The 27,478-nt window shown below is 35.2% G+C and overlaps 1 protein-coding gene across 14 annotated transcripts in view; it reads left to right on the top strand.

Moving 5' to 3' along the window:
* UNC79 (unc-79 homolog, NALCN channel complex subunit) overlaps positions 1–27,478 on the top strand; it is a 237,325-nt gene that overhangs the window by 55,461 nt on the left and 154,386 nt on the right. For all 14 annotated transcript variants that reach the window (XM_032405836.1, XM_032405840.1, XM_032405835.1 and 11 more), the window contains 3 exons: positions 1,162–1,254; positions 8,142–8,197; positions 8,896–9,025. In XM_032405836.1, the coding sequence (XP_032261727.1) occupies positions 1,162–1,254; positions 8,142–8,197; positions 8,896–9,025 (279 nt within the window). The remainder of the gene's footprint in view (positions 1–1,161; positions 1,255–8,141; positions 8,198–8,895; positions 9,026–27,478) is intronic.

Consider the following 27,478-nt stretch of genomic DNA (forward strand, 5'->3'; position numbering starts at 1 on the left):
ATTTGAGTAATTTTAAAGCTTCTCCCATGTGAACCCTCTCTCAATTACTGGTTAGAATAATAAAGTACTCTTTGGAGACAACAACTTTTTGGGAGTATGATCTCGAATGACCTCCATCGGTGCTTGTTTTGAATGCTACTTGGAGTTACCTGATATGCCACTAAAAAGGAGAGAGAAAGAAATATAATATAGTGTTGGATGTCATTGTAGACAAGCCACTTAAGGATGTCTTAAAAGCAGGATGTAAGTGGTTATCATGTGGAGACCATGGATACACAGCTGTAAGATGAGTTTGGAAGAAACCAGCTTGCTTTGTAACTGAATACTTGTGGCACAGGATAAAATGTTCAGTGACAGTGTTATTCACAGATTCAAAAAGTGCTTTCTTTCAAACAACTCAGTTGGATATGGAGGTGGTAAGCTCTGGAAAGCTAAAAAAGTTATTCTCATGGTGATGGAGATGCTGCTGATGTGAAGGTTTGAATAAAACTGTTTCGTGATCTGTGAGAGTTGAAAATAATTTTTAAGTTAATATATAATTTTTTTATAATAACGTGATTTGAAATTTGTGTGTGTGACTGAATTAATAAGGTCCCCATTATAAGCAGACTATTATTTCATCTGCATCTCTAAAAGTTAACACATTCGAGTTAGGTTCAAAATAAATAAACCTTTTATTTTTACTTTTTTTAAAATTTAATTTAATTTTATTATGTTATTTATGTTAGTCACCGTACAGTCATCATTAGTTTTTGATGTAGTGTTCCATGATTCATTGTTTTCCTATTTTTACTTTTATTGGGATAACCTTCGACATGCCTTTAGGGCATGTGGAAGATTTTGTTTTTCCTTTCTTTTCCACCTAGGTATAAACATCTTGGGAGCAGAGATCACATCTAAGTACATCTCTGATAAAGCCATTACTTCACCTCTGGCACTGTTTCTGCTTCTTGTAGATTCTCACGAAATGCTTGCCGTTGATGATGATAGTTGTGGCATTTCAATGCTAGGCCAGATTTTTGTGGTTTTATTTGTGCAAAACATCCATTGAATTGGTTGAGACTTTTTAGGGAAAGTATCTTCCCAGCTCTCACGCTATATGCAAAATAAGAATTATATATATAGATTAATTGTATCTAATGAAATAATGTTTTGTTTCAGTGGGTTCTTCAAGGAGAGAAGGCGTTCCTGCCCACGTTAATCTGTCTGCATCATCCATGCTAATGATTGCAATGCAATACACATCCAACCCAGGTCAGTGGAAATTCCAGTGGCTTGATTAATTTCAAAAACAATTGTTAAAGAAGATAGGAAGTGAGTAGGCTAGAAATTCTCATGTGAGAAGAACTCTTCTTGGTGGATAGACCAAAGGAGGTGTGTTACGAGACAGACTTTTGAGTTGAAGTAACTTCCCCTTGTCTTTGTTATTAGCAGTAATCTTGCTGGCTAGTGATATTTTTAGAATGTTTGGGGACACAATTTTAGGGCATTGATTAGAAATTGAGTACAAGTGTATAGGAATAAGTTAAATTAGAACTATAAAAATCACTGTGATTCTAATGACTAAAGATAACCACTGTTAATATTTTGTGAATTTGCTACTCTAATGTCACACAGGTATCCTTGAGCATAATTTTTTTACTATGTTTCTGATTATTTCCTTAGAATAAATTCATAAAAGAGGGATTAATGAATTAAGGGACTTGAAAAAATTTTAGTAGTGTCCCTAATTATATATGAGAGTACATTGTAACCTGTCATCAAGTACTGTAAAATTTGTATTCTGTTAGACAGACAAAAAATAATATCTTACTGTTTTGAGTTGTATTTCTTCAATAAGTAGTGATTTGGACAGGTTTCGTTTCTGTTCATCAGTATAATTACATATGAACTTTGGGAAACTGACCTAAAAAGGGGTTGACTGTTGGCATCACATGCTAAGATGTGAACTCAGTTTTAATTTTCATTTATTGTTGATTTGGAAAGTGAACAAATTTGGTGGCACTGTTTTCAGCCTTCCACTTAATTACATTATAAATAATTAAGTTTTTGACACAGGGTGAGGAAAAAATGTTTCATTTTTTAAAAAAAGATTATTTATTTGTTTGAGAGAGAGAGTGAGAGTAAGAGGGTAGGAGGGACAGAGGAAGAGGGAGAGAGAATCTCAAGCAGACTCTGTGCTGAACGCAGAGCCCGAGGCAGGGCTTGATCCCACGACCCCGAGATCATGACCTGAGCCGAAACCAAGAGTCTGAGCCACTCAGGCGCCCCAGAAAGAATGTTTCATGTTTAAATCTTAATGCTTTTTCGTTTGGAGTGTTACCCTTTAAATATGAAATGCCTTGAGTAATTGAGTCATTGTATGAGTAATTCAAATGTATACTTTTTGGAAGTTCTATCTCATATCTCACTCTGACTTAGAGGACCCTCAAAACGTCATTTATATTTCTTATATATTATATTTCCAAAACACCCTTCATTTGGAGTCTAGTAAGTTGAAGTCTCCTCCTGAGGCTTTGGTCCTAGTTTCTAAGTTGGGAGGCAGTAAAGCAGGGGGCCTAAAATCATGTGCTTTGAGGTTCGAGGTCTGTGGGTTCATGTCTGAGCTCACCAGAAAATTGCCAGTTAGTGTTAATGTTGTGCAAGTTTTTCAACTTCCCTAAGATCAAGTTTCCTCATTTCTGAAGTGGGAATAACTATTCCTATAGTGCCTTAAAATATCATGAGCATTTGATGAGTTTGGTGTATGTCAAGTGCTTGCCTCGCATAGGGATGGGCACATTGTAAATGCTCAATAAAGAGCAATGCAAATCGCTATGATCTGCCATTTTCTTCTTGGAGTTGAGTGTTTCGCTGGGAACCACTATGATCAGACTGCGTTACTTCTGTTATTTCCAAATCTGTATCTTCATCTGTTCATGGAGAATGTTTGTAGCCAGCTCTTCGATGCTATAAATGACATTTGGGACCCACAACTAGTGTTGTGTTGTGGGAAAGTGTCAAGAGTGAGGTGATACCCACCAGGGGGCTCTCAGGGACCCAGTGGTAGGGCTCCATTTTGTTTGAATTTTTATGGGGGGGCAGCAAGTAGCATCTTGGTCCTTGTTTGTAGCCCATGGCGTATCAAGGGTGGTGCACAGACCTTGTTCAGCTGTTCACGGCTCTGAGCTAGACATTGTGAAAACCACCCAGAAGCGTAAGGCATAGTGCTTGCTATGGAGCTTATGTCTATTTGGAAGTATTAGGCATATTCACATAAATCATTAATTTACAATGTAAGGTAGTATGTGAAAAGTACAAAATAAATAACTATAGGTAGTATTAATTCATCAGAGGGAGAGAACTCTATGGATTGAAATGATCAGGGAAATCTTTGTGCCCCTTGAGCAAAGTATGGGTCTTAAAATATGGATAACGTTTTGATTGATAGGGTAAATGGGGGGGGCAATCTGGGAGGGCAAGCAGTTTACACAAAGGGACTCTCCAGGTCTGTTCATGGGGCAGTCAGGGGACTGCTCTGATCTGGGTTTGTGTGACAGACATATGGAGAAAGAGAAAATGGCCTGGAACATCTGTACCTTGAGAGCTCACTGATGGCTTAAAAACAAAATTCCAATTCTAGAGGACTATTTATATATTCAATAAATAGTCACTGAATAACTAGTCTGTGCCAGACACTGGAGACATCCTGGTTAGTAAAACAGAACTGACCTCTGCCCTTGCCTCATGAAACTTACATGGTAGTGGTGGGAGAAGACATGAATTAAATAATTATAAAAGCAGATGTGGCTCAGTCAGTTAAGCATCTGACTCTTGATTTCAGCTCAGGTCATGATCTCAGGGTCATGAGATCAAGCCCCGTATCCGGCTCCTTGCTGAGCATGGAGCCTGTTTAAGATTCTCTCTTTCCCTCTTCCCCTTCCCCCCACCTTTCTCCCTCTCTGGAAAAAAAAAAAAAAAAAAGAATAGCAAATGTAAAGTTTCAGCTGTGACGAGCTCTTGGAAAGATGTACTTTTGTATAATGAGCCCCTATAAAAGGGGATTTCCTTTTATTGAAGAGGTCAGAGAGGGCTTCTTTGGGGAAGTAACCTTTGCTCTGAGGACTGAAGGATGAGTAGCATTAACAAGGCTACAGGGGGTGGGGGATTCAGGTAGAAGAGTCTCATGTGTCAGAGGGAAGCCTGGCAAGCAGGTGGGACTGAGAGATTGGTATAGCTGGAGCTCAGAGTGAGGGCTGCCTCATGGGAGGTGAGACTGGGGGCGTCTGTGGGCCAGAACATGCAGGATGTATGGGCTCTGTTTGAGAGTCCGGTGTTTATCTGAGTCTAATGGGAAGGCACTGGAGGACTTTGGGTGGTTATGTGTATGTCACCCCGACTGCAGTTGAGAATGGATTACAAATAGTGGATGAAGATTGACCCAGGAGGAGCCGTGCCATTTGTCTGGGCATGTAAAAAAGGCAGGGGCAATTGAGACTGCGCAAAGTATGTAGAAAGTAAAATTGATGGGATTTGGTGACTTATCAGATATGGGGAATTTTTGGCTTGCAAAACTGAATGCGTGGTGGTTCTATTCATTGAGAAAGGAGACACTGGAAGAAGAAAACCAGGCTTCTGAGGGATGCTTACGAATCTGTTTTGGGTGTTGTATTCGAGGTGCCTCTGAGACATTTAAGAGGAGATGACATACCTTGAACTAATAGTGTTCCATGTCAATTTTATCTCAATCGAATTGGGAAAAAACCTCACACATAATCTCAATAATAATTCTATATGTCCAAAACACAAAAATGCAAATAAATCAGCTTCCTTAAAAAAAAAAAAAAAAGGCAGTGATGATTAGGAAGTTGTATTATGAGCCCGGAACTTAGTATAGAGCTCTGGGCTAGAGGTGATGAACTTTGAACTCTGAACCTACACATAAGTGTCCAGTGGCCTTATTAAATTGCATATAGATGGTACCTGAAGTTGTATATGAGTGTGAGATTGCTTAGGAGAGAGCATAGAATGAAAAGTGGAGTGAGCTTATGATCAGGCTTTCAGGAACTCCAATGGATAATGGTCCAGTGGAAGAGGATGAGCTTGCCAAGGAGGCAGAGAGGTTGTATCTGTTAGGATGTGTTTGGCTGACTAACAGAAGTTTTGAATTATACGAACGTTTGTTGTTTACTTTGTTTACTTAGTAGGAAGTCTTACAGATACAGTATCAGGGGCCTGAGATGGCGCCATTGTGTTTCTCTTGGACTTCCCCTCAGGTTTGCAAGATGGCTGCCACAGTGGGGGTTATTTTATTCTTACCCAATCACATCCACAAACAGGTAACAGGATCAATCAGGGTAATTAGAGGAAGGTCTCCTGTTGTGGCTCTTTTATCACAGAGAAGAAATATTTCAGAAACCCCCCTTCTCAGCAGATTCTCTCTTAGGTCTTACTGGCCAGAAGTGAGTCACATGGCCATCCCTAGCTCCATGGGGGTCTGAGGAAGTATCTTGCTTTGTAGTCTGTGCATTGGGGGATGGACAAGGAAGAAAGGGCTGTTGATAGCAGTTGAGTAGCAACAACAGTGTCTGCCACAAGTAATAGGAGAGTGTTAGTCATGAAGTTGAAGGAAGAGAGTGTTTTGAAAAGGAGACAGGAGTCCGCAGCACTGAATGCTGCTGAAGGTCAAGTAAAAGGCAGACTGAAGTATGTCCATTGAGTTGAATGACATAGAGGTCATCAGTGACTAAAGTGAAACCTGCTTCAGGGCTATGACAGGGTTGGATGACAGATTCTGGAAGATATAAAACAGGTGTCTAGGGACGCCTGGGTGGCTCAGTCGGTTAAGCGGCTGCCTTCAGCTCAGGTCATGACCCCAGTATCCTGGGATCGAGTCCCACATCAGGCTCCTTGCTCAGCAGGGAGCCTGCTTCTCCTTCTCTCTCCCTCTGCTTGTGCTCTCTCTGTCAAATAAATAAAATCTTAAAAAAAAAAACAAAAACAGGTGTCTAACTAGGTGGAGATATCTTTTTTCCCCAAGTAAACATGGGCAAATGAAAGAAGCTTGCTGTTCCGTAGCTTCTAAGAATTCCTCAATGAGGTGGACTTGGTGCCTGAGTGATGAAAGACTCCCGTGCTAATCCATCAGTCTTTCATTTGCTATCTGTCCAGACTTGAGCAAGATAGGAAACTAAGCTAAGTAAGTTTCCTCACTGCAACATGGTGGTTATGAGATAATATGTATAAGGCTCTTAGCACAATACCTGACACATAATGAACACTCAATAAATGTTGCTATTAGGCATTTTTTTTCTGTGTAGTTCTTGATTACGTTGATGTAAGTTTATATTATATAATTATTATTACTAGGGATTGTCCTTAATATTTCTTTTGCTAAAAAGATGAAGGATCTTAGTAAAAAGCTTGATAAAGTCCAGGGCTTACATGATTTTTGAAATGTTGAATACTATAAGGAAATAAGTAATTTTTAATTTTATTGACAATTTTTATTATTAAAAAATTTTATTATTGAAGTATAGTTGACATAAATTATGTTAGTTTCAGGTGTATGAGTTAGTGATTTGACAATTCTGTACATTATTCAGTGCTCACCGTAGTAAGTGTGGTCGCCATCTGTCACCATACAGTATTATTACCATATTATTGACTGTATTCTCTATGCTGTACTTTTCATCTCCGTGACTTATTTATTTTATAACTGGAAGTTTCTGCCTCTTAATCCACTTCACCTGTTTTGCCCATCCTCCCACCCACCTCCCCTCTGCCAGCCACTAGTTTGTTCTCTGTATTTATGAGTCTGTTTCTGTTTGTTCGTTTGTTTTGATTTTTCGATTCCACATGTAAATGAAATCATAAGGTATTTGTCTTTCCCTGTCTGACTTATTTCACTTAGTGTAATATCCTCTGGGTCTATCCATGTTGTCACAAATGGCAAGATTACATTCTTTTTTATGGCTGAGTAATGTTCCACTGTATATATTATATACCACCTTTTCTTTATCCATTCAGCTATTGATGGACACATAGATTGCTTCCATACTTTGGCTATTGTAAATACTGTTGCAATAAACATAGGGTTGCACATTATCTTTTCGAATTAGTGTTTTTGTTTTCTTTGGGTAAATACCCATAGTGGAATTACTGGATTATATGGTATTTTTCTATTTTTAATTTTTTGAGGAAACTCCATATTGTTTTCCACAGGGCTTGTACCAATTTACATTCTTGCTGACAGTACAGAAGTGTTCCTTTTTCTCTACATTCTTTTTTTTTTTTTTAAGATTTTATTCATTTATTTGTCAGAGAGAAAAAGAGAGAGAGAGCACAAGCAGGGGGAGTGGCAGGCAGAGGGAGAAGCAGGCTCCCTGCTAAGCAAGGAGCCCGAAGTGGGACTCGATCCCAGGACCCTGGGATTACAACCTGAGCCAAAGGCAGACGCTTAAGCAACTGAGCCACCCAGGCGTCCCTTTCTCTACATTCTTAACAACACTTGTCATTTCCTGTCTTTTTGACACTAGCCATTCTGACTGATAAGAGGTCGTATCTCATTGTGGTTTTGATTTGCATTTCCCTGATGATTAGTGCTGTTGAGCATCTTTTCATGTGTCTGTTGGCCGTTTGTATGTCTGTTCAGGTCCTCTGTCCATATTTTAATCAGATTATTTGTTTTTTTGGTGTTGAATTGTGTAAATTCTTTATATGTTCTGGATATTAACTCCTTATCAGATACATTACTTGCAAATATCTTCTCCTATTTGGTAGGTTGTCTTTTTGTTTTGTTGATGGTTTCCTTCACTGTGCAAAAGCTTTTTATTTTGGTGTGGTCTCAATTGTTTATTTTTGCTTTTGTTTTCTTCCCCTGAGGAGACCTTTCCATAAATATGTGGCACAGGCCCATGTCCAGGAGATGACTGCTTATGTTTTCTTTTAAAAGTTTTATGGTTTTAGGTCTCACATTTAATCCATTTTGAGTTTATTCTTATGTATGGGTAAAGATAGTGGTCCAGTTTCATTCTTTCGGAAATAAGTCACTTCTAATTTAATGATTAGATAAAAAGTCTTACTAACATATTATTATATCTCAAAGGATATTTTATCTGACGTTTATAATTTGTGTTCAAATTATATTTTCTTCCTTACAGTGTATCATTGTCAATTATTGGAATGCCTCATGAAATATAAGCAAGAAGTCTGGAAAGTAAGTTTTGGGCCAAATTTAACTCATAGGCACAAACCCAATTTATATAATGGAGTGAAAATATTTTGCCTATTAAAACAGGTCAAATTTATTGATGTCTTTTTATTTTGGTGTGGCAGGACCTGGAATTGTTTCCTTCCTGGTTAATTTATCATTTAAAGCAGAAATGATACTTGAAGAACACAGTGGCCTGACAGAAAAAGTAATTGGATAGCTCTTAGAATTTAGCAAATACTATATTACATGGCAATTTTATTTCATTTGAAATGTTGCTCGAGAACCTGTCTTCTTTCAAATAGGAGATGTGGATTGTTAAGAAATGGGTTTTAGGAAAATATTTGAAAAATGCAGTGTTTGGCAAACTGGTTCCTGCTATTCTAAAGTCTTCCTTTAACATTATCCTGGAGTAGAGAAGAATTTGTTAAAAGACAGTGTCGTTTTGATCTTTACCTGGAAGGGAAGGGAGGTGCTTATTTACAGGACCCATAAATAAATAATAAAAAATGATATTTTAATATGATCTCATCTGAGAAGCACACCTGGATGATGAGATGCCGGGGGCGGGGGTGGGGGTGGGGGTGGGGAAGGAACCACCCAACCCTTCTATTGGATTTTGCACTGCTTTGGTAATGTTGAATGAACTATTTTCATCTTTATTTGATGATGCTAAGTCAAAGTATGCTTCCTGCTTCCTCTAGGATCTTTTGTATGTGATAGCCTACGGGCCTTCACAGGTGAAACCTCCAGCTGTGCAAATGTTGTTCCATTACTGGCCCAATTTAAAGCCTCCTGGGGCAATAAGTGAATACAGGGGCTTGCAGTACACAGGTAAGGAGGAAATAACCCTGTCATGCCCCATTTTTATTTCTCTTGTGCCACATTTACCTCACCAATTTATTACTATTTTTAAAAATCTGGCTGGATTATATTTATATGCCTTTAGATATTGTCATTAACCCTTTCTGAAACTGGGTGGTATAAAATACATGAATGAAATTGATTTCAAGAGCCTCTATGACACCATAGCAAATTGCCCAAGTCTCAGTCTCACTCGCGTTACGCCTAGACTGGGGTTCTAACAATGGCTAACCTCAATCAGACGTGTGAACAGCGGGTGTTGCTGCAGATTTGCCCACCATTGGGCAAAACCCCAACTGGCTAATTCTGCTTGGATAAGAAGACTTTCATATTTGACATTACCAGTTCGTATGCTAAATAAAAATTAAGTGACCCTTCCTGTCTAGTTGGACAGGAAGAGTCAACAATCAGTGAATATTTGTATAACTAATAACTAAGAAATAGACATTGAATTCGAATGTAAAGGCTTATACTTACCAAAAAACAAACAAGTGTCAGGTCCTATGTGTTGTTTTGTTTACATATTGTAAAATCAAAGAAGGAACCTATGGCTAACGGAGTTTCTGATGCCCCTGGCTACCCTCTCCCCCCACTTTGTTGTCTATATATTTTTATGAAAATAGGCGAGGGGGATATTTTGGCAAGGTTAGCTTTTATTTGAGTTATTGTGAGATTCTGCACTGATGCTCTGAGAATCTCCTTTCTTGGTATTACTTGTCTTTCCAAAGGTGATTTGAGGTGGTTCAAAGGGGATTTAATTTAATTCAGGTGTCTGATTTATGTTTCTGATTAAAGCCAAATGTTAGAGATATTAACACCTGTTTTTTGGGCTTTACTGGTCTTTGGTGGGCCTATTCTAAATTCAGAACAAATAATATTGGCTTTAGTGGTAGCAATAATGTTAATTAAAACAATGAAGGTAAATAGTACCTTTTTAAAAAATGGAAATTGGTATCATTGGCATTTTAAATCATGGATAGTAGGGAATGCTTAAGTGTTGCTAAGTGGGTAATTTGTAAAAACAGGAAAAAAGTTGGAAGATTAATAAAATAGATGAAATGACTGAAATATTCAACTTCTCAGTAGATCCCTAAAATAAGCATTTACATGATATATGAATTGGGAACTGGTATCAAATGAAATTTACTTACTTGATAAATATTTGAAGAGTTTCTTTTATGAGCCAGGCACTATTCATTGATGATGTAAGAACCGATTCAGAACCAGACCCCATGGAGCTTAATGCAATTTGGAGATGGAAATTGAGTCACTTATTCAACAAATATTTATGAAGTGTCTACTATTAGCCAGGTGTTATTCTAGCCACTGAGTGGTAAAGCAATGAAAAAAAGCAGACCCAAATCACTAATATCTTGGCACGTACATTCCAGTTTTCTGGAAAAGACCAGGAAACCATTTTATAGTGTAGTAAGTACTAAGGTAGAACAAATACAGAGAGCTGTGGAAATATGCAGCGGGTCCTCTGAACTCCCCTGATGGTGGGCAGGTTTGGGGAGGGTTAAGTTGTCAAGGAAGGTTCTCAAGTGAGTGAAAGGTAAGCCGACACCTGAAAGATAATGCACACTCTAGATGTCAAAGGGAGAGTGAATCATGAGTGGATAAAATGTAGATTTGAGGCAGAAGGAATAGCATGGGTTCAGACTTGGAGGCCAGAGATAGCATGATCCTATTTAGGAACTGGAAAATGTTATGTGTAGCCAGACAATGGAGTGACAGGAGGAGAGCAGCTAGAGATAAGCAGAAAGCCTGGCAGGGCCTGTGAAGAAGTTGGGATTTTATCCTAACAGCAAAGGGAAACCACAGACAGGTTTTAAAGGGAGAAACCAACACAATGAGATTTGTCTGTCCAGAAGCCTCGCAAACTGACAGTGGCTTCCGTTTACTCCTGTGACAGTACCCTCTGGGAAGAGCCAGCCGAACCTCTCTCCCCAGAATAGCTCAGTCTATGCCTACTAAGATCAGAGCGACTCTTTCTTCTTCTCTTGGCCTACTTGAACAAGATGTCTCTGTCTACTGGCATCCATCCTTCTGTCCATTCCTGTGATCATACCTCCACCCACTTCCATTCTTTCAACCATGTGGCATTATGTGCCTGCTACCTGCCAAGTACTGTCCAAGGTCCTGGGGAAGCAACTCTCTTGGAACCCCCATTTTAGTGGACCATGGCATTCTGTACAGGAAACAAGAGATCATTGGAAAAAATCAATCGTTCTGGTCCATATATTACTATTTATCTAGCACTGGCTGTTTGTCCGACATTGTTCTAGTTGCTTCTATCTCACTTAATATTTTAGCCTTTTCCCAATTGAACACAGTTATGGACCAAGCATCCTATTGGGTTTTATAGACATTTTCTCAGTCCTCAAAAAAAAATCTTGAGAGGTAGGTTTTCTTGTTTTAATGTTACAGGTGATGAGTGGGACACAGAATTTGAGTGACATCCCTAAATTCACACAGATAATAAAGGAACACAGCTTGAATTTGAACTTAGATTATCTTCATTGAAAACCCACATTTTCCTGTTCTAACAGTATGACATCACTTCTGTCAATTCAGTTCTTTAGTTAAACTTTAGCTGGAGCATTAGAAATTTTCTACAATGTCTGCCACAATGAAATATGCACTGAAGGGTATCATCAGTATTTAGATGTCACTCCAACTCTAAATATACATTATTCTTAATGATAAAAATTATATGGATACAGAATTTTATGGGCTTGGAAACTCAAAGATAAAATACTTTCTTAGGGACCAGCAACTTTTATATACTTTCTGAGTGATTTATTTCTTTTTTAAAAAGTAAAATTAATTTTTTAAAAGGAAACTTTGCTTTTAGAAAAATTATAGAAATATATAATAAGGAAGAAAATACTGCTACCAGAAATGACCAGTGTTAACATTTTGGTATATTTCTCTCTAGTTTTTTTGATGCATATTTTAAAACAAAATGAGTTCATATTGTATATAATCATACAAGGTTTCCATCCCAAGCTTCTATTGTATCATTTTTAAAATACAGAAAAGTTTAAAGAATAATACTATGAACACACTTATAGCCATGTAGATTTAATAATTGTTAGTAATTGACCATTAGTTTACCTGTATATGTATGTGTATATAAGTTATTTGTTGCTTTTTAAGCATAGTAACGTAGGAATAATTAGAGCTTATATGAAGAAGATCAAACACTGAGGATTTGGTAATCTACAGTGTTTGCCTCTTTTGGGCTTATTGCTATTTATCAAGAACAAAAACTACTTCAGTTATTTTGGTCATTAAGTATGAGTCTTAAAGATGCAAAAATTACAGGAAGTTTCTTGGCAATGGAAATAGCCATTATGTTGTTCTATAAAGCTCTGCTTCTGTGGGGGGAGAAAAAAATTATTTAGCCTTTTTTTGGTGACTGTGTCTCAACTAGTAAATAATTTAGATCAGCACCAGTTGTTGTGTAGTTTCTATCTGAACTATGGACCAAAAGATGTGGCACAAAATATATTTCCAAGACAGTTTGTTGCAAACGTAAAGAATAACTGAAGATAAGCACTACAAGGTTAGACTTTGGTCTAGGCTACCAGATATCTAACTTTATACTAGTACCATTGGATTCTTGAGTTGTATACATGTACCAGAAGTTCTACCTTTTATGTTGTAACTTCTCCATTATTGAGTTCTTGTCTTTTTGTTATTTTATCTCCACAAGCTTTAAAAAGTGTTTTAAACCTTTTATATTTGTACGTTATACACATGTGGAAAAACACAAAAATTACGGGGAACATCCTCCACCATATTTACCACCGTGATTACCTTCTCCTTCTATCCCAAAAGTAACCACTAAATTGACTTCCAACATCAAAGATTAGTTTTGCCTATTGTTGAATTGTATATAAATGGAATCATATATTATTTATTTGTGTGTTTTTGCACACGTGTGTGTGCATGTGTGTGTGTGTGTGATTTGTCTATGGGTTGAGCATAACTGTGTTTCATTCATTTTTATTGCTATATACATATTCTACAAAATGAATGTACCTCAGTGTATGTATTGATTTTACTATTAATGGATATTTGGGTTCCTGCTTTTTGGCTATTACAAATAATTCTGCTGTGAACATCCTTCTATATATCTTTTGGTGCATGCATGCACACATTTCTGTTAGATATATGCTGAGGGTGGAATTGTTGGATCAGAGGGTATGCATATATCTAATTTTTTTCATCTCCCCCTCCCCTGCATATATCTGATTTTGTTTGCAAACAGTTTTCCAAAAAGGGTTGTACTAATTTATACTCCCATTACCAGTATATGAGAGTTCTTTTTGTCTATATTCCACATTTTGGGCAATACTTTATTTTGTTTTCAGAATTTTAGCCATTTTCAAGGGATGTAGAAGTATCTTAACTGTGTTTATAATTTGCATTTCCCTGATTACTAATGAAGTTGGGCAATTTTTCATATATTTATTGACTATTTGGGTATCTTTATATAGTCTTTTTCAATAACATATGTTGCAAAATATCTTTTCTTATTTTTTTTACTCTGTAAATGATGACTTTTGATTAGCTGAAGTTCTTATTTTAATGTAATCAAATTAGCAATCTTTTTCTTTATATCCTATCTAAGAAAATCTTTCCCTATACCAAAGTTATGATATTATTCTTTGTTATCTTCTAGAATATTTGTTTTTTACCTTGTACATTTAGATGTATCTAAAATTAATTTTTCTGTCTGGTGTGAGGTAAGGGTCAATTTTTTTTCTTATGGATAATCAGTAGACTCAACATCATTTATTGAACAGATTGCCCTTTTCTTACTGCTCTGTAGTACCATTTTTGTCATAAATCAAGTGTCTATTTAAGGATGGTTCTCTTTCTGGATTCTTTACTTAGTTTAATTGGTATCTTTTTCCTTTTCCCAAAACCACACTGTCTGAATTAATGTAGTTTAATAATAAAACTTTATATCCTTCAGTGCGGGTCTTTCTACCTTGTTGTAATTGCTGTTCTCTTCATTGTCTCCCCCTGCTTCCTCTTCTTCCTGTTCTTTCTCCTCCTCCTTATTTTCTTCTTCCTCTTTCATGATTATTCCTAGCTATTTGCTAAATTAAACACACACAAACACACACCTAAACTATTAGAATTTTTATGGAGATTGCCTTGAATCTATAGATCAGTTTGGGGAACTGACATCGTTATAATATTGAATCTTCCAGTCCATGTGCTAGAAGTATATCTCATTTATTTAGGCTTTCTTTAGTTTCCTTCAGTGCTGCTTTATAGTTTTCTGTGTAGATGACTTGCCTATATCTCATGTAGTGTGTTCCTAGGTATTTATTTTTTGATGTAATTGTCAATGATGTATCTTTAAAAAATTACTTATTCTAAGTCTTCATTGCTAGTATGTAGACATGCAGTTAATTCTTGTATATTGATCTTGTATCCAGCAACCTTGCTAAATCACTTTTTAATTCTAATAATTTATTTGAAGTTTAAAAAAAATTTCATGTGTGCAATTATATTATTGCTGAATAATAGCGGTTTAATGTCTCCTCTTCAGTCCTTAAGTCTTTATGTCTATTGACTTACTGCACTGGCTAAAACCTGCTGTGCTATGCTGAATTTTAAGTTCCTTCATGGTTTCTTCTTTGACCCATTTAGAAGGATGATGATTAATTTCTAAACATATGGGGATTTTCCTTGTGAAGTTTTGTATTGATTCATAGCTTGATGTCTCTGTGGCCAGACAACATACTTTGAATTATTTCATTCCTTTAACACTTTTTACACTTTCTTTAGGGTTGAGCCTGTGGTCATTTTTTAATGTTCTGTGTACTTAAAAAAAACCTTTGTATTTGGCAGTTGTTTGATACTGTGTTCTATATATGTAAAATAAAATTTCTTAATTGTGTAGTTCAAATCTTCTGTATCTTTACATATTTTTGTCTTTTTCTTCTATTGGTTACCAAGAATAGAATTTAAACATCTCTTACTATGATTGTGGATTTGTGTATTCCTCCCTGTAGTTCTATCAGTATTTGCTGTATAAATTTGAAGATTGCATACAAATTTAGAATGCAACATCTTTCTGGTGAATTGAAACTTTTACCATTATGAAATGCATGTTTTTATCTCTAGTAATGTTTATTTGTGTTAAAATCTACTTTGTCTTAGACTAATATAGATATGCCAGCTTTCATGAGTGTTTGCATAGTTTAACTGTCCACCCTTTTATTTTCAACTATTTTATATTCTTATATTTTCATGTGTCTTGTAAGCAGCATGCAGTTCTATATTTTAAACTCAATTTTTATGATTTTTGCCTTTTATTTGGAGCACTTAGTTCATATCTGTCTGTCTATCTAATTACTGGCATATTTGATTTTAAATCCACCATTTTTCTATTTGCTTTTTATTTCTCCTGCCTCTTTTGTGTTCTCTTTTTTCTCTCTTTTTTGCCTCTTTTGCACTGAATGAGCATATTTAAGTATTCTGTCTTACTGAGTTACTCAGTCTTCTGTATTCTCTTAATCTTTACCCTAGAGATTATACCAGGCATTCTTGACTTATCAATGTCTAGTATAAAATAGTACTTTTACCCTTTCCTGTAAAATGATAGAAGACTTTAACATTTTTTTGCCCCCTCCAAACTTCCATGCTATGCTTTTATGCTCTTTCTATTTTTTATAATTTTAAAACATGTAATTATTGTTCTTTGAAGTCATTATTCATTCAATTTTCTTTTTTCTGGCGCTTTTTTTCTTTTTATATTTCTAAGCTCCCATCTGGGCTTTATTTATTTTTTCCTTAATAATAACCTTTCTATATTTCCTTTAGTGCCCTTCTACTGGGGATAAATTTTCTCAGTGTTTTTGAAATATCTTTGTTCTGACTTGATTTTTTAAAGCTATTTTCTCAGTATATAGAATTCTATGACAGTGATTTTATTTTCACACTTTGAAGGTATTTCATGATCTTTTCATTTTCGTTGATTCTTTTGAGAAGTCAGCTATCATTGTTGCTCTTTTGAAAGTAAACTGCCTTTCTTTTTTTTTTTTTTAAAGATTTTATTTATTTATTTGACAGAAAGAGAGAGAGAGAGAGAGTGAGTGCACAAGCAGGGGGAGCACCAGAGGGAGAGAGAGAAGCAGGCTTTCCACTGAGCAGGGAGCCCGATGTGGGGCTCGATCCCAGGACCCTGGGATCATGACCTGAGCCGAAGGCAGACGCTTAACTGACTGAGCCACCCAGGTGCCCCAAACTGCCTTTATTTTGAAAAATTTTCTTTTTTTCTAATTGGTTGAAATTTTAAAGAAAATATCTTTTTCCAGTTTTATTGAGAAATAATTGATGTATCACTGTATAAGTTTAAGGCATACAGCATGATGATTTGATTTACATATATTGCGATTATCATGACAGCTTCAGCTAACATCCAGCATGTCATATAGATACAATATAAAGAAAAGAAAGAGGAAAAGAAAAAAATTTCTCCTTGTGATGAGAATGCTTAGGATTTACTCTCTTAACAACTTTCCTATATATCATATGGCTGTGTTAACTGTAGTCATCATGTTGTACATCACATCCCTAGTACTTATTTGTCTTATAACTGAAAATTTATACCTTTTGACCACCCTCCTCCAATTCCCCCTTCCCCCACCTTTCACCTCTGGTAACCACATCTGATCTCTTTTTCTATGAGTTTTTTTTTTTTTAAATAAAATCATACAGTATTTGTCTTTCTCTGTCTGACCTATTTCATTTAGCATAATGCGTTCAAGGTCCATCCATGTTGTTGTAAATGATAGGATTTCCTCATTTTTCGTGGCTAAATAATATTCCATTGTGTGTGCATATCACAACTTCTTTATTCATTCATCCATGATGTACACTTAAGTTGTTTCCATGTCTTGGCTATTGTAAATAATGCTGCAATAAACATGGGGGATGCAGCTATCTTTTTGAGTTAGTGCTTTCATTTCCTTTGGATATATTCCCAGAGGTGGAATTGCTGGATCATATGGTAGTTTTATTTTAATTTTTCAAGGTTACTCCATATTGTTTTCCTTAATGGCTGTACCAATTTACAGTCCCCCAAACAGTGTACAAGGAATACCTTTTCTCCACATCCATACTAGCATTTGTTTTCTCTTGTCTGTTTGATCATGGCCATTCTAACAGGTGTGAGATGAGATAATTTGCATTTCCCCAGCGACTAGTGATGTTGAACAAATTTTCATGTGCCTGTTGGCCTTTTGTATATCTGCTTTTAAAGAATGTCTATTCAGCTATTCAAGTCCTTTGCCCATTTTAAAAATTGGGTTATTTGTGTTTTTGCTATTGAGTTCTATGAACTCTTTATGTATTTTGGATATTAATCCCTTATCAGATATATGATTTGTAAGTAAATATTTTTTTCCATTCTGTAGGTTGTTTTTTTGCTTTGTTGTTTCTTTTGCTGTACAGAAGCTTTTTAGTTTGATGTAGTCCCACTTTTTTTATTTTTTATTTTGTTGTTTATGCTTTAGGTGTTGTATCCAAAACATCATTACCAAGACCCATGTTAAGGAGCTTCATTCCTGTGTCTTCTAATAAGAGTTTCATGGTTTCAGGTCTTACATTTAAGTCCTTGATAAATTTTGAGTTATTTTTTTGTGAGTGGTATAAGATAGTGGTTCAGTTTCATTCTTTTATATGTGAATATCAAATTATACCAGCACCATTTATTGAAGAAACTGTCTTTTATCCATTGAAGTATTCTTGACCCCTCGTCACATATTTACTTGGCTATATATGCTTCAGTTTATTTCTTGGCTTTTGATTCTGTTTCATTGGTCTATTTGTCTGTTTCTATACAATACCATACTGTTTTGTGTACTATAGCATTATAGTATAGTTTGAAATCAGGGAGTGTGATGCCTTCTGTTTTGTTCTCCTTTCTTAGGATTTCTTTGGTTATTTGGGGTCTTTTATGGTTCCATATACATTTTAGGACTGTTTTTTCTACTTCTGTAGAAAATGCCATTGGAATCTTAATAGGGGTTGCATTGAATCTATAGATGGCTTTTGGTAGTATTGACATTTTAATAATATTAATTCTTCTACTCTATGAACATGCAATACCTTTCTATTTATTTGTGTCTTTGATTTCTTTCATTAATGTCTTGCAGTTTTCAGGATAGAGATTTTTCAGCTCTCTGGTTAAATTTATTCCTAAGTATTTTATTGTTTTTGATGCTACTGTAGATGGGATCAATGTTTTTATTTCTTTTTCAGAAAATTCATTGTTAGTGTATAGAAATGCTACTGATTTTTGTGTGTTAATTTTGTATCCTGCAACTTTATTGAATCATTTATTAGATCTAACAGATTTTTGGTTACGTCTTTAGGATTTTCTATATAAAATCATGTTATCTGCAAATAGAGATAATTTTACCTCTTCCTTTCCAATTCTGATACCTTTTATTTCTTTTTCTTGCCTGATTGCTCTAGCTAGGACTTCCAGTACTGAGTTTAATAGGAGTGGTGAGAATGGGAACTCTTGTCTTGTTCCTGATCTTAGAGGAAAGGATTTTAACCTTTGATTGTTGAATATGTGGTTAACTATAGGCTTGTCATATATGGCCTTTAGTATGTTGAGATATGTCCTTGTATGCCTTGTTTGAGTTTTTATCATGAATAGATGTTGAATTTTGTCAAGAACTTTTTCTCTGCCTATTGAAATGAATATATGATTCTTTTCTTTCATTCTATTAATGTGATATATTACACTAAGTGATTTGCATATGTTGAGTGATTCTTGTATCCCAGGGACAAATCCCAATCAATCATGGTAAATAATACTTTTATGTGCTGCTGAATTTGGTTTGCTAGTATTTTACTGAGAATTTTTGCATCTATATTAATCAAGGATATTGGCCTGTAGTTTTCTTTTCTAATAGTGTCTTTTTCTGGTTTTGGCATCAGGATAATGCTGGCATCATAAAATGAGTTTGGGAGTGTTCCAACCTCTTTGATTTTTTGGAAGTGTTTGAGAAGGATTGTTGTTTTCTTTTTTAAGTGTTTGGTAAAAGTCATCAATGAAGCTATTTGGTTCTGGGCTTTTGTTCATTGGGAGGTTTTTGATTATGATTCAATCTCCTTACTAGTAATCAGTCTATTCAGATTTTCTGTTTCTTTCTGATTGAGTCTTGGTAAGTTGTATGTTTCTAAAAATTATTCCATTTCTTCTAGGTTGTCCAGTTTGTTGGCATATGGTTGTTCACAGTAGCCTCTTATGCTCCTTTTTATTTCTGTGGTATCAGTTGTAATGTTTCCTTTTTCACTTATAGTTTTGTTGATTTGGGTCTTCCCTCTTTTTTCCTTTGGTTAGTATAGCTAAGGATTTGCCAATTTTGTTTATCTTTTCAAAGAAGCAATTCTTAGTTTGGTTAATCTTTTTTATTGTTTTTCTGTTCTTTATTTCACTTATTCTGCTCTACTCTTAATTATTTCCTTTCTTCTGCTGACTTTGGGCTCATTTTGTTCTTTTTAGTTCCTTATGGTGTGGAGTTAGGTTGTTTATTTGGGATTTTTCTTGCTTCTTAATATAGTCATTTATTGCTGTGAATTTCCCTCTTTGAACTGCTTTTACCACATCCCATAGGTGTGTTTCCATTTTTGTTTGTCTCAGGAAACTTTTTTATTTCATCTTTAATTTCTTCTGTGATCCATTGGTTGTTCAAGAGAGTGTTGTTTAATTTCTATGTGTTTGTGAATTTTCCAGTTTTCTTCTTTTTATTGACTTCTAGTTTCATGCCATTGTGGTTAGAGGAGATATGTGGTATGATTTCAGTCTTCTTGAATTTGCTAAGACTTGTTTTGTAGTCTATCTATATATGTGTGCCCTATATATATGGTCTATCTTAGAAAATGTTCCACGTGTGCTTGAGAAGAATGTGTATTATACTGTTGTTGGATAGAATGTTCTGTTTATGTTTATCATGTTCATTTGGTCTGTAGTGTTCAAATCTGCAGTTTCTTTATTGATTCTGTCTGGGTGATCTATCCATTGCTGAGAGTAGGTTTTCTTTATTTTTTGATTTTTCAGCAGCTTTACTATGATATATCTAGTTGTGGTATTATTTATGTTTGTCTTTTTGGGGGATTCATAGACTTCATGGCTTGATGTCTCGAGTTTTGGGAAATTGTCAGGCATTATCTCTCTTCTGTTAGTGATAATAGTACTTTATTAAGGCATATTTTACATATAACAAGATGCACAGGTATCAAGTATATGGCTGGATCAATTTCGACAAATGTATAATGCTCATTTAATCATCACCCAGATAAAGATAATAGCATGTTTCCATCACCCCCAGAAAGTAATAGCATGACTCTTTCTAATCAGTGCCCTCTCTTCCACCTTGATGTAGTCACTGCTCCTGTTTATATATATTTTCTATATTCATATAATTCAGGGATTCATATAAGTAGAGATCAAAGTATGTTTGTGTCTGATCAAAGATTTTGCGTCTGACTTTTTCACTCACAGAATGTTACTCAGATTAATCTATGTCGTTGAGGATATTAGTAGTTCTTTTAATTGCTAAGTAAGTATTCCACTCCATGAATATACTAGTTTTTTTTTTCAACTCTGATATTCATGTACATTGGGATTGTTTCAAGTTTATGGCCAATATATATGAAGCTGCTATGAACATTTTATAGAAACCTTGTGTGGGCATATGCATTCATTTCTCTTGGGTATATACCTAGAAGTGTAATTGCTGGGTCATAGGGTTTATAAGAAAATTCTAAATAGCTCTGTAAAGTGTTTATGCCATTTTACATTTCATCCAATAATGTATGAAAGTTTCAGTTGCTATACACCCTTGCTAACACTTGCAACTCTCAGTGTTTTGAATTTTAGCTATTCTGGTGGATGTGTATCTCATTGTAGTTTTAATTTGCATTTCCTGGATGATTGATGTTGAGTATCTCTTCAAATTCTTGTTGGTCATTCAGATATCTTATTTTATGAAGTACCTGATGAAATCTTTTACATAGGCATTAATTAGATTGTTTGCCTTTTTTTAAAAATTTAAATTCAATTAGCCAACATATAGTAGTACATCATTAGTTTTTGGTGTAGTGTTCAGTGATTCATTAATTGCATATAACACCCAGTGCTCATCAGATCATGCCCTCCTTCATGCCCATCACCCAATTACCCCATCCCCCCACCTCCCTCCCTTCTGCAACCCTTAGTTTGTTTCCTAGAGTCAAAGTCTCTCATGGTTTGTTTCCCTCTGATTTCTTCCCTTAGTTTTCCCTCCCTTCCCCTATGGTCCTCTGCACTATTCCTTATATTCCACATATGAGTGAAACCAAATGAGAATTGTCTTTCTCTGATTGACTTATTTCACTTAGTATAATACCCTTCAGTTCCATCCATGTCGATGTAAATGGTAGGTATTCATCCTTTCTGATGGCTGAGTAATATTCCATTGTATATATGAACCACATCTTCTTTATCCATTCTTCTGTTGAAGGACATCTTGGCTTCTTCCACACTTTGGCTATTATGGACATTGCTGCTTTGAACATTGGGGTGCATGTGCCCCTTCTTTTCACTACATCTGTATCTTTGGGGTAAATACCCAGTAGTGCAATTGCTGGGTCACAGATAGCTGCATTTTAAACTTCTTGATTATTGTTTTACAGTTGTTTTTATGTAGTCTGGTAGGAGTCATTTGTTAGATTTATATATTACAAATATTTTCTTTCAATATAGGATTGCTGTTTTACTTTCCTAACAGTCTTTTGATGAGCATGAGTTTTTAATTTTGATAAACTAAAATTTATTATTTTTTCATTTATGGTTAGTGCCTTTTATGTCCTAAGAAATATTTGCCTTCTCCAAGATAGTCTTCCTTGTTTTCTTTTGGAAGCTTTATAGTTTAGCTCCCACATTTAAGTGTTTAGTTTAATTTTTGTGTGTGGTAGGTATGGCTCATTTATTTATTTATGGTTTGTTCCAGCACCCTTTGTTGAAAAGTTTATCCTCTGACTTGTATTGGCCTCTTGGTCAAATATATGTTAGCATATTTCTGGACTGTATGTTGTTTCATTGATCTGAATACCAGTACAAATATCTTAAATACTTTGGCTTTATAGTCTTAAAGCCAGATAGTACAAGTCTCTGATGGGTTTTCTTTGCCTAGTTTAGGTCTAATGCATTTCCATATAAACTTCAGTATCAGGCTTCATTTCTACAAAAATAATTCTGCTGGGATTTGATCTGGATTGTGTTAAATCTATGGTTCCATTTGGAAATGATTGATATTATAAAAATATTGTTTTCTAATCCATGAACATGATATATCTCTTCATTATATAGGTCTTTTAAAATTTCTCTCAACAGTGTTCTGTTGTTTTCAGTATAGCATTTTTGTATTTCTTTTGTTAAATTGGTTCGTAGATATTTGATTTTTTTGATGCTGTTGTAAATGGCATTATTTAAAAATTTAATTTCCAGTTGTTTATTGACAGTATGCAGATATTTAGTTGTTTTTTGCATATCCATGTTTAGCCCATAATTTTGCTAAATTCAGTTAGTACTAGTAGTTGGTTGATTCCTTGGATTTTCTATATAAACAGTGGTGTCATCTGTAGATAAAGACAAATTGCTACTTTCTTTCCAATTTTTATACCTTTATCATTGTTTTGTTTACTTGTTTGTTTCATTGCCTAGGACTTTCAGAACAATGCTGAATAGAAGTGGTGTAAGAATGGCCACCATTGCGTTGTTCCTGACTTTAGGGAATATTTCACCATTAAGTGGTCTTTAGCTTTAGGGTTTTGCGGATATCCTTTATGGTCAGTTTGGGGACGTTTTGGTTTCATTTCCAATTGACTGAGAGCTTTTATCCTGAATAGATGTTAAACTTTTTCAGATACTTGGATAAAATAAAACAACAACAGATGAGAAAACAATAAAAGTTATGTATTTCATTGTTTTCTGCCCTTTACTGTTTTCCTCCTTTTCTTTTCTTGAGTTTAATTTTCTCTCCTTTCCCCCCTAGGTTCTTGAAGTGAAGGCTTAGATTGTTGACTTTCAGCACTAAAATTTTTTCTAATTATCCATTTTTTTCCTTCAGATTTTTATTTTAATTCTAGTTAGTTAACATATAGTGTAATATTGGTTTCAGGAGTAGAATTTAGTGATACATCACTTACATATAACAGCTAGTGCTCATCATAACAAGTGCCCTCCTTAATCCCTATTACCCATTTAGCCCATCCCCCACCCACCTCCCTCTGTCAACCCTCAGCTTGTTCTCTATCATTAAGAGTCTCATGGTTTGCTTCCCTCTCTCTTTTTTTCCTCCCCATATGTTCATCTGTTTTGTTTCTTAAATTCCACATATGAGTGAAATTGTATGGTATTTGTCTTTCTCTGACTGACTTATTTCGCTTAGCATAATACACTCTAGCTCCATCCATGTTGTTGCAAATGGCAAGATTTCATTCATTTTGATGGCTGAATAATATTACACACACACACACACACACACACACACACACACACACACACACACACCACACCGCACCTTCTTTATCCATTCATCTGTCGATGGACATTTGGACTCTTTCCATAAATTGGCTATTGTTGATAATGCTGCTATAAACATTGGGGTGCATGTACCCCTTTGAATCTGTATTTTTATATCCTTTGGGTAACTATCTAGTAGTGTATTTGCTGAGTCATAGGGTAGTATTATTTTTAACTTTTTGTGGAACCTCCATACTGTTTCCTAGAGTGGCTGCCCCAGTTTGCATTCCCACCAACAGTGTAAGAGGGTTCCCCTTTCTCCACATCCTTGCTAACATCTGTCATTTCCTGTGTTGATAATTTTAACCATTCTGACCAGTGTGAGGTGGTATCTCATTGTGGTTTTGATTTGTGTTTCCCTGATGATGAGTGATGTTGAGCATCTTTTCTGTCTCTTAGCCTTCTGGATGTCTTCTTTGGAAAAATGTCTATTCATGTCTTCTTGCCATTTCTTAACTGGATTATTTGGTTTTGGGGTGTTGAGTTTGATAAATTCTTTATAGATTTTGGATACTAACCATTTATCAGCTAAGTCATTTGCAAATATCTTCTCCCTTTCCATCAGTTGCCTTTTAGTTTTGTTGATTGTTTCCTTCCCTGTGCAGAAGCTTTTTATCTTGATGAGTCCCAATAGTTCGTTTTTGCTTTGGTTTCCCTTGCCTCTGGAGACATGTCTAGCAAGAAGTTGCTAGGGCCAAGGTCAGAGAGGTTGCTGCCTGTGTTCTCCAGGATTTTGACCGTTTCCTGTTTCACATTTAGGTCTCCCATCCATTTGGATTTTGTTTTTGTGTTGGTGTAAGAAAGTGGTCCAGTTTCATTCTTCTACATGTTGCCGTCCAGTTTTCCCAACACCATTTGTTGAAGAGACCGTCTTTTTTCCATTGGATATTCTTTCCTGCTCTGTTGAAGATTAGTTGACCATATAGCTGTGGGTCCATTTATGGGTTTTCTGTTCTGTTCCATTGATCTATGTGTCTGTTTTTGTGCCAGTACTATACTGTCTTGATGACTACACCTTTGTAACATAGCTTGAAGTCTGGAATCGTGATGTCTCCAGCTTTGCTATTCTTTTTTAAAATTACTTTGGCTATTCAGGGTCTTTTCTGGTTTCATACAAATCTTAGGATTGTTTGTTCTAGCTCTGTGAAAAACGCTGGTGGTAATTAATCCATTTAAGGTTACCAGTTTCCCTCTAAGCTCTACATTAGCTGTATCCCATGAATTTTGATTTGTTGTGTTTTCACTCTCATTTAAAAATATTAAAAAATTTTTAGTGCTAGATCTTTTGCCTGTGTTATTTAAGAGAATGTTGTTTAATTTCCAAATATTTGGGTTCTAGTAATTTTTTGTTTTGATTTCTACTGTAATTCATTGTAATCAGTGAATTTTTTAATACTATAAGGATGTCATACCATTTTTTTCTGATAATGAAACAAATTATCAGACAGAAATTTGACACTATTCTTGTGATTTTATCCCTAAATGTAATATGATATTTTTTTCTCTGCCTCTTTTAAAGATTTTCTCCTTATTTTTGGCATTTAGTAGTATTAACGTAGTTTCATTATGATCTGCTTAAGTGTAGTGGTCTTTGTATTTATTCTGCTTGAGGTTTGTCAGGCTTCTTGAATTTGTGGTTTTATGTTCGTCATCAGTGTTGGAAAAATGTTGGGTGTTATCCTTTCCAGGTATTTATTCTGCCCCTTTCTTTTTCTCCTCTCCTCTTGGGATTTAAAAAAAAATATTTGTTATTGTTTCAGAGGTCTCAGGTACTCATCTCCCACCTATGTATTTTGGAAAAAAAAAAAAGTTTATCTGTGCTTTAGTTGGGTTTATAGTAACCTGTCTTTAGGTTTACTAATCCTTTCTTCTGCTGTGTCCAATATTTTTTTAAAACTCTATTTAATTATATATATGTATATTTTTGTTTGTTTATTTTTGTTTTTTTGTATCCCTCTTTCTGGAACTCCAGTGACATATATGGTAGACCTTTCTTCCGTGTATCCTATGAATAATTTTTTATTCTCCTCCCCCATTTCATCTTTCTGTGCTTCATGCTGAATCTTTTTTTTCCAGATTATCTTCCTTTTCACTAATTCTCTAACCTCCCAGTTGTATTCTTAGTTTTGTTAATTGTATTTTTAAGCTCTGGAAATTCCATTTAGTGCTTTAAAAAAGAAATCCCAATTCCTTTATGATATCTTCTAACTTGTCTTTTACTTTATAGAACATATTAGGCATAGTTATTTTAAAGTTTGTTTCTGATAATTCAATTTTCTGAATCTGTGGAAATTCTGATTTTATTGTCATTTCTTTTGTTTACCTGTCTTGTATGTATATATATTTTTAATTATGTGCAAGACAATACATAGAAAAACTGTAGAGCTAATTTGAGGGTTAGAATGTTATATTTCTTTAGATAGGGTTTGCTTTTGCCTCTGGAAATTTTGAGGCTATGGACATTAGTAATCCAGGTCACCTTAATGCACCTCAGAAAAAATGTATGGTCCATTCTTGAGATGATTTGAGGCTGGTCTTGGGCCCTTTGAGGGTTGGTCTGATTCTGGTTCCCTTTACTCTATGGTATGGCCTTTTGGGACCTCTGCCCACAATCTAGGGAGATTTTTAGGTATCCCATTCCTTGATTGTCCCCAAATTTCAATTTTTATTCTCCTACTTCAAAGAGTTTGTTGAAGTCTGCTCATCTTGTGGAATTGACCGATAGAGAAATAGACAAAGGAGGAAGCATGGCCTTAAATGCCAGTTTCACCTTTTGATGATTCTTTCTTCATGGCCCCATAATTCTCCCATTCTGTTCTCTGTTTTTGTTTGTTTGTTTGGTTTTGCTTTTAATTTTGTCCAGTTTTCTAATTGTTCTCAGTAAGACAATCAGCTTGAATTAATTTTTCTGTCATTTTTTGGGAAATGGAACCTAAACTCATTTTGTAATATTTTCAAGAGTGGAATGTCAGTCATATATATTTTTTGAGTTCAGCTATATAAGAATATCTTTCTATTTCTTCACACATGAGAGAAAACTGCTTCACTGTGAAAAATATGTAAATATTGCTTCATTGTTTTCTGGCATTTAGAATTATAGAAGACAAATCTTAGACTAGTGTGATTTGTCTATTATAGAAATCCTTTTGGTTGCTCTTAATTCTTGGGGATTTACTTATTAAAAAAACTTTTCTTATATATATACATATTTTAAGGATTTATTTATTTATTTGAGAGAGAGAGAGAAGGGGCAGAGGGAGTGGGAGAGAGAATCTCAAGCAGACTTCACTCTAAGGAAGGAGCCCAACTCAGGGCCCAATCTCACGACCCTGAGATCATGACCTGAGCTGAAGCCAAGCATTGGAGGCTCAATCGACCGTACTACCCAAGTGCCCCTTTCTTATATATTTTTTATATATGAGTATCTTTTTATTGACTTTTGCCTATAATGTTAAGAGTGTTTTCAATCCGGAAATTCAGGTCCTTTTTCAATCTTTTAAAGGAAATTTCTCATTAATGAAATTTTAAATTACTGCTTTTTTCAAATTGTTTTGGTATGTTCCTCAGGAATACCTACAGTTCATAGGTTAGATTTTCATTTTCTGTGCTATGTAGCTATTCTAACCACTATTTTCCATATTTTTATCTTGTATATTCTTAGCTTCTCAGTTTGGTTTACTGTATAACTTACTTGACTTTTCCCCCAAATCAGCTCTATTTATTGCTTTGAATTAGGTTTCTAATTTTTCTCTTTTATTTTTAGTTTAATTATACTTAACATATCTCTTGTCCAAATTCATTTTTATCTC

The sequence above is a fragment of the Phoca vitulina genome, unplaced genomic scaffold, assembly GCF_004348235.1.
Source record: "Phoca vitulina isolate PV1807 unplaced genomic scaffold, GSC_HSeal_1.0 scaffold7, whole genome shotgun sequence".
NCBI classification, from domain to species: Eukaryota; Metazoa; Chordata; class Mammalia; order Carnivora; family Phocidae; genus Phoca; species Phoca vitulina.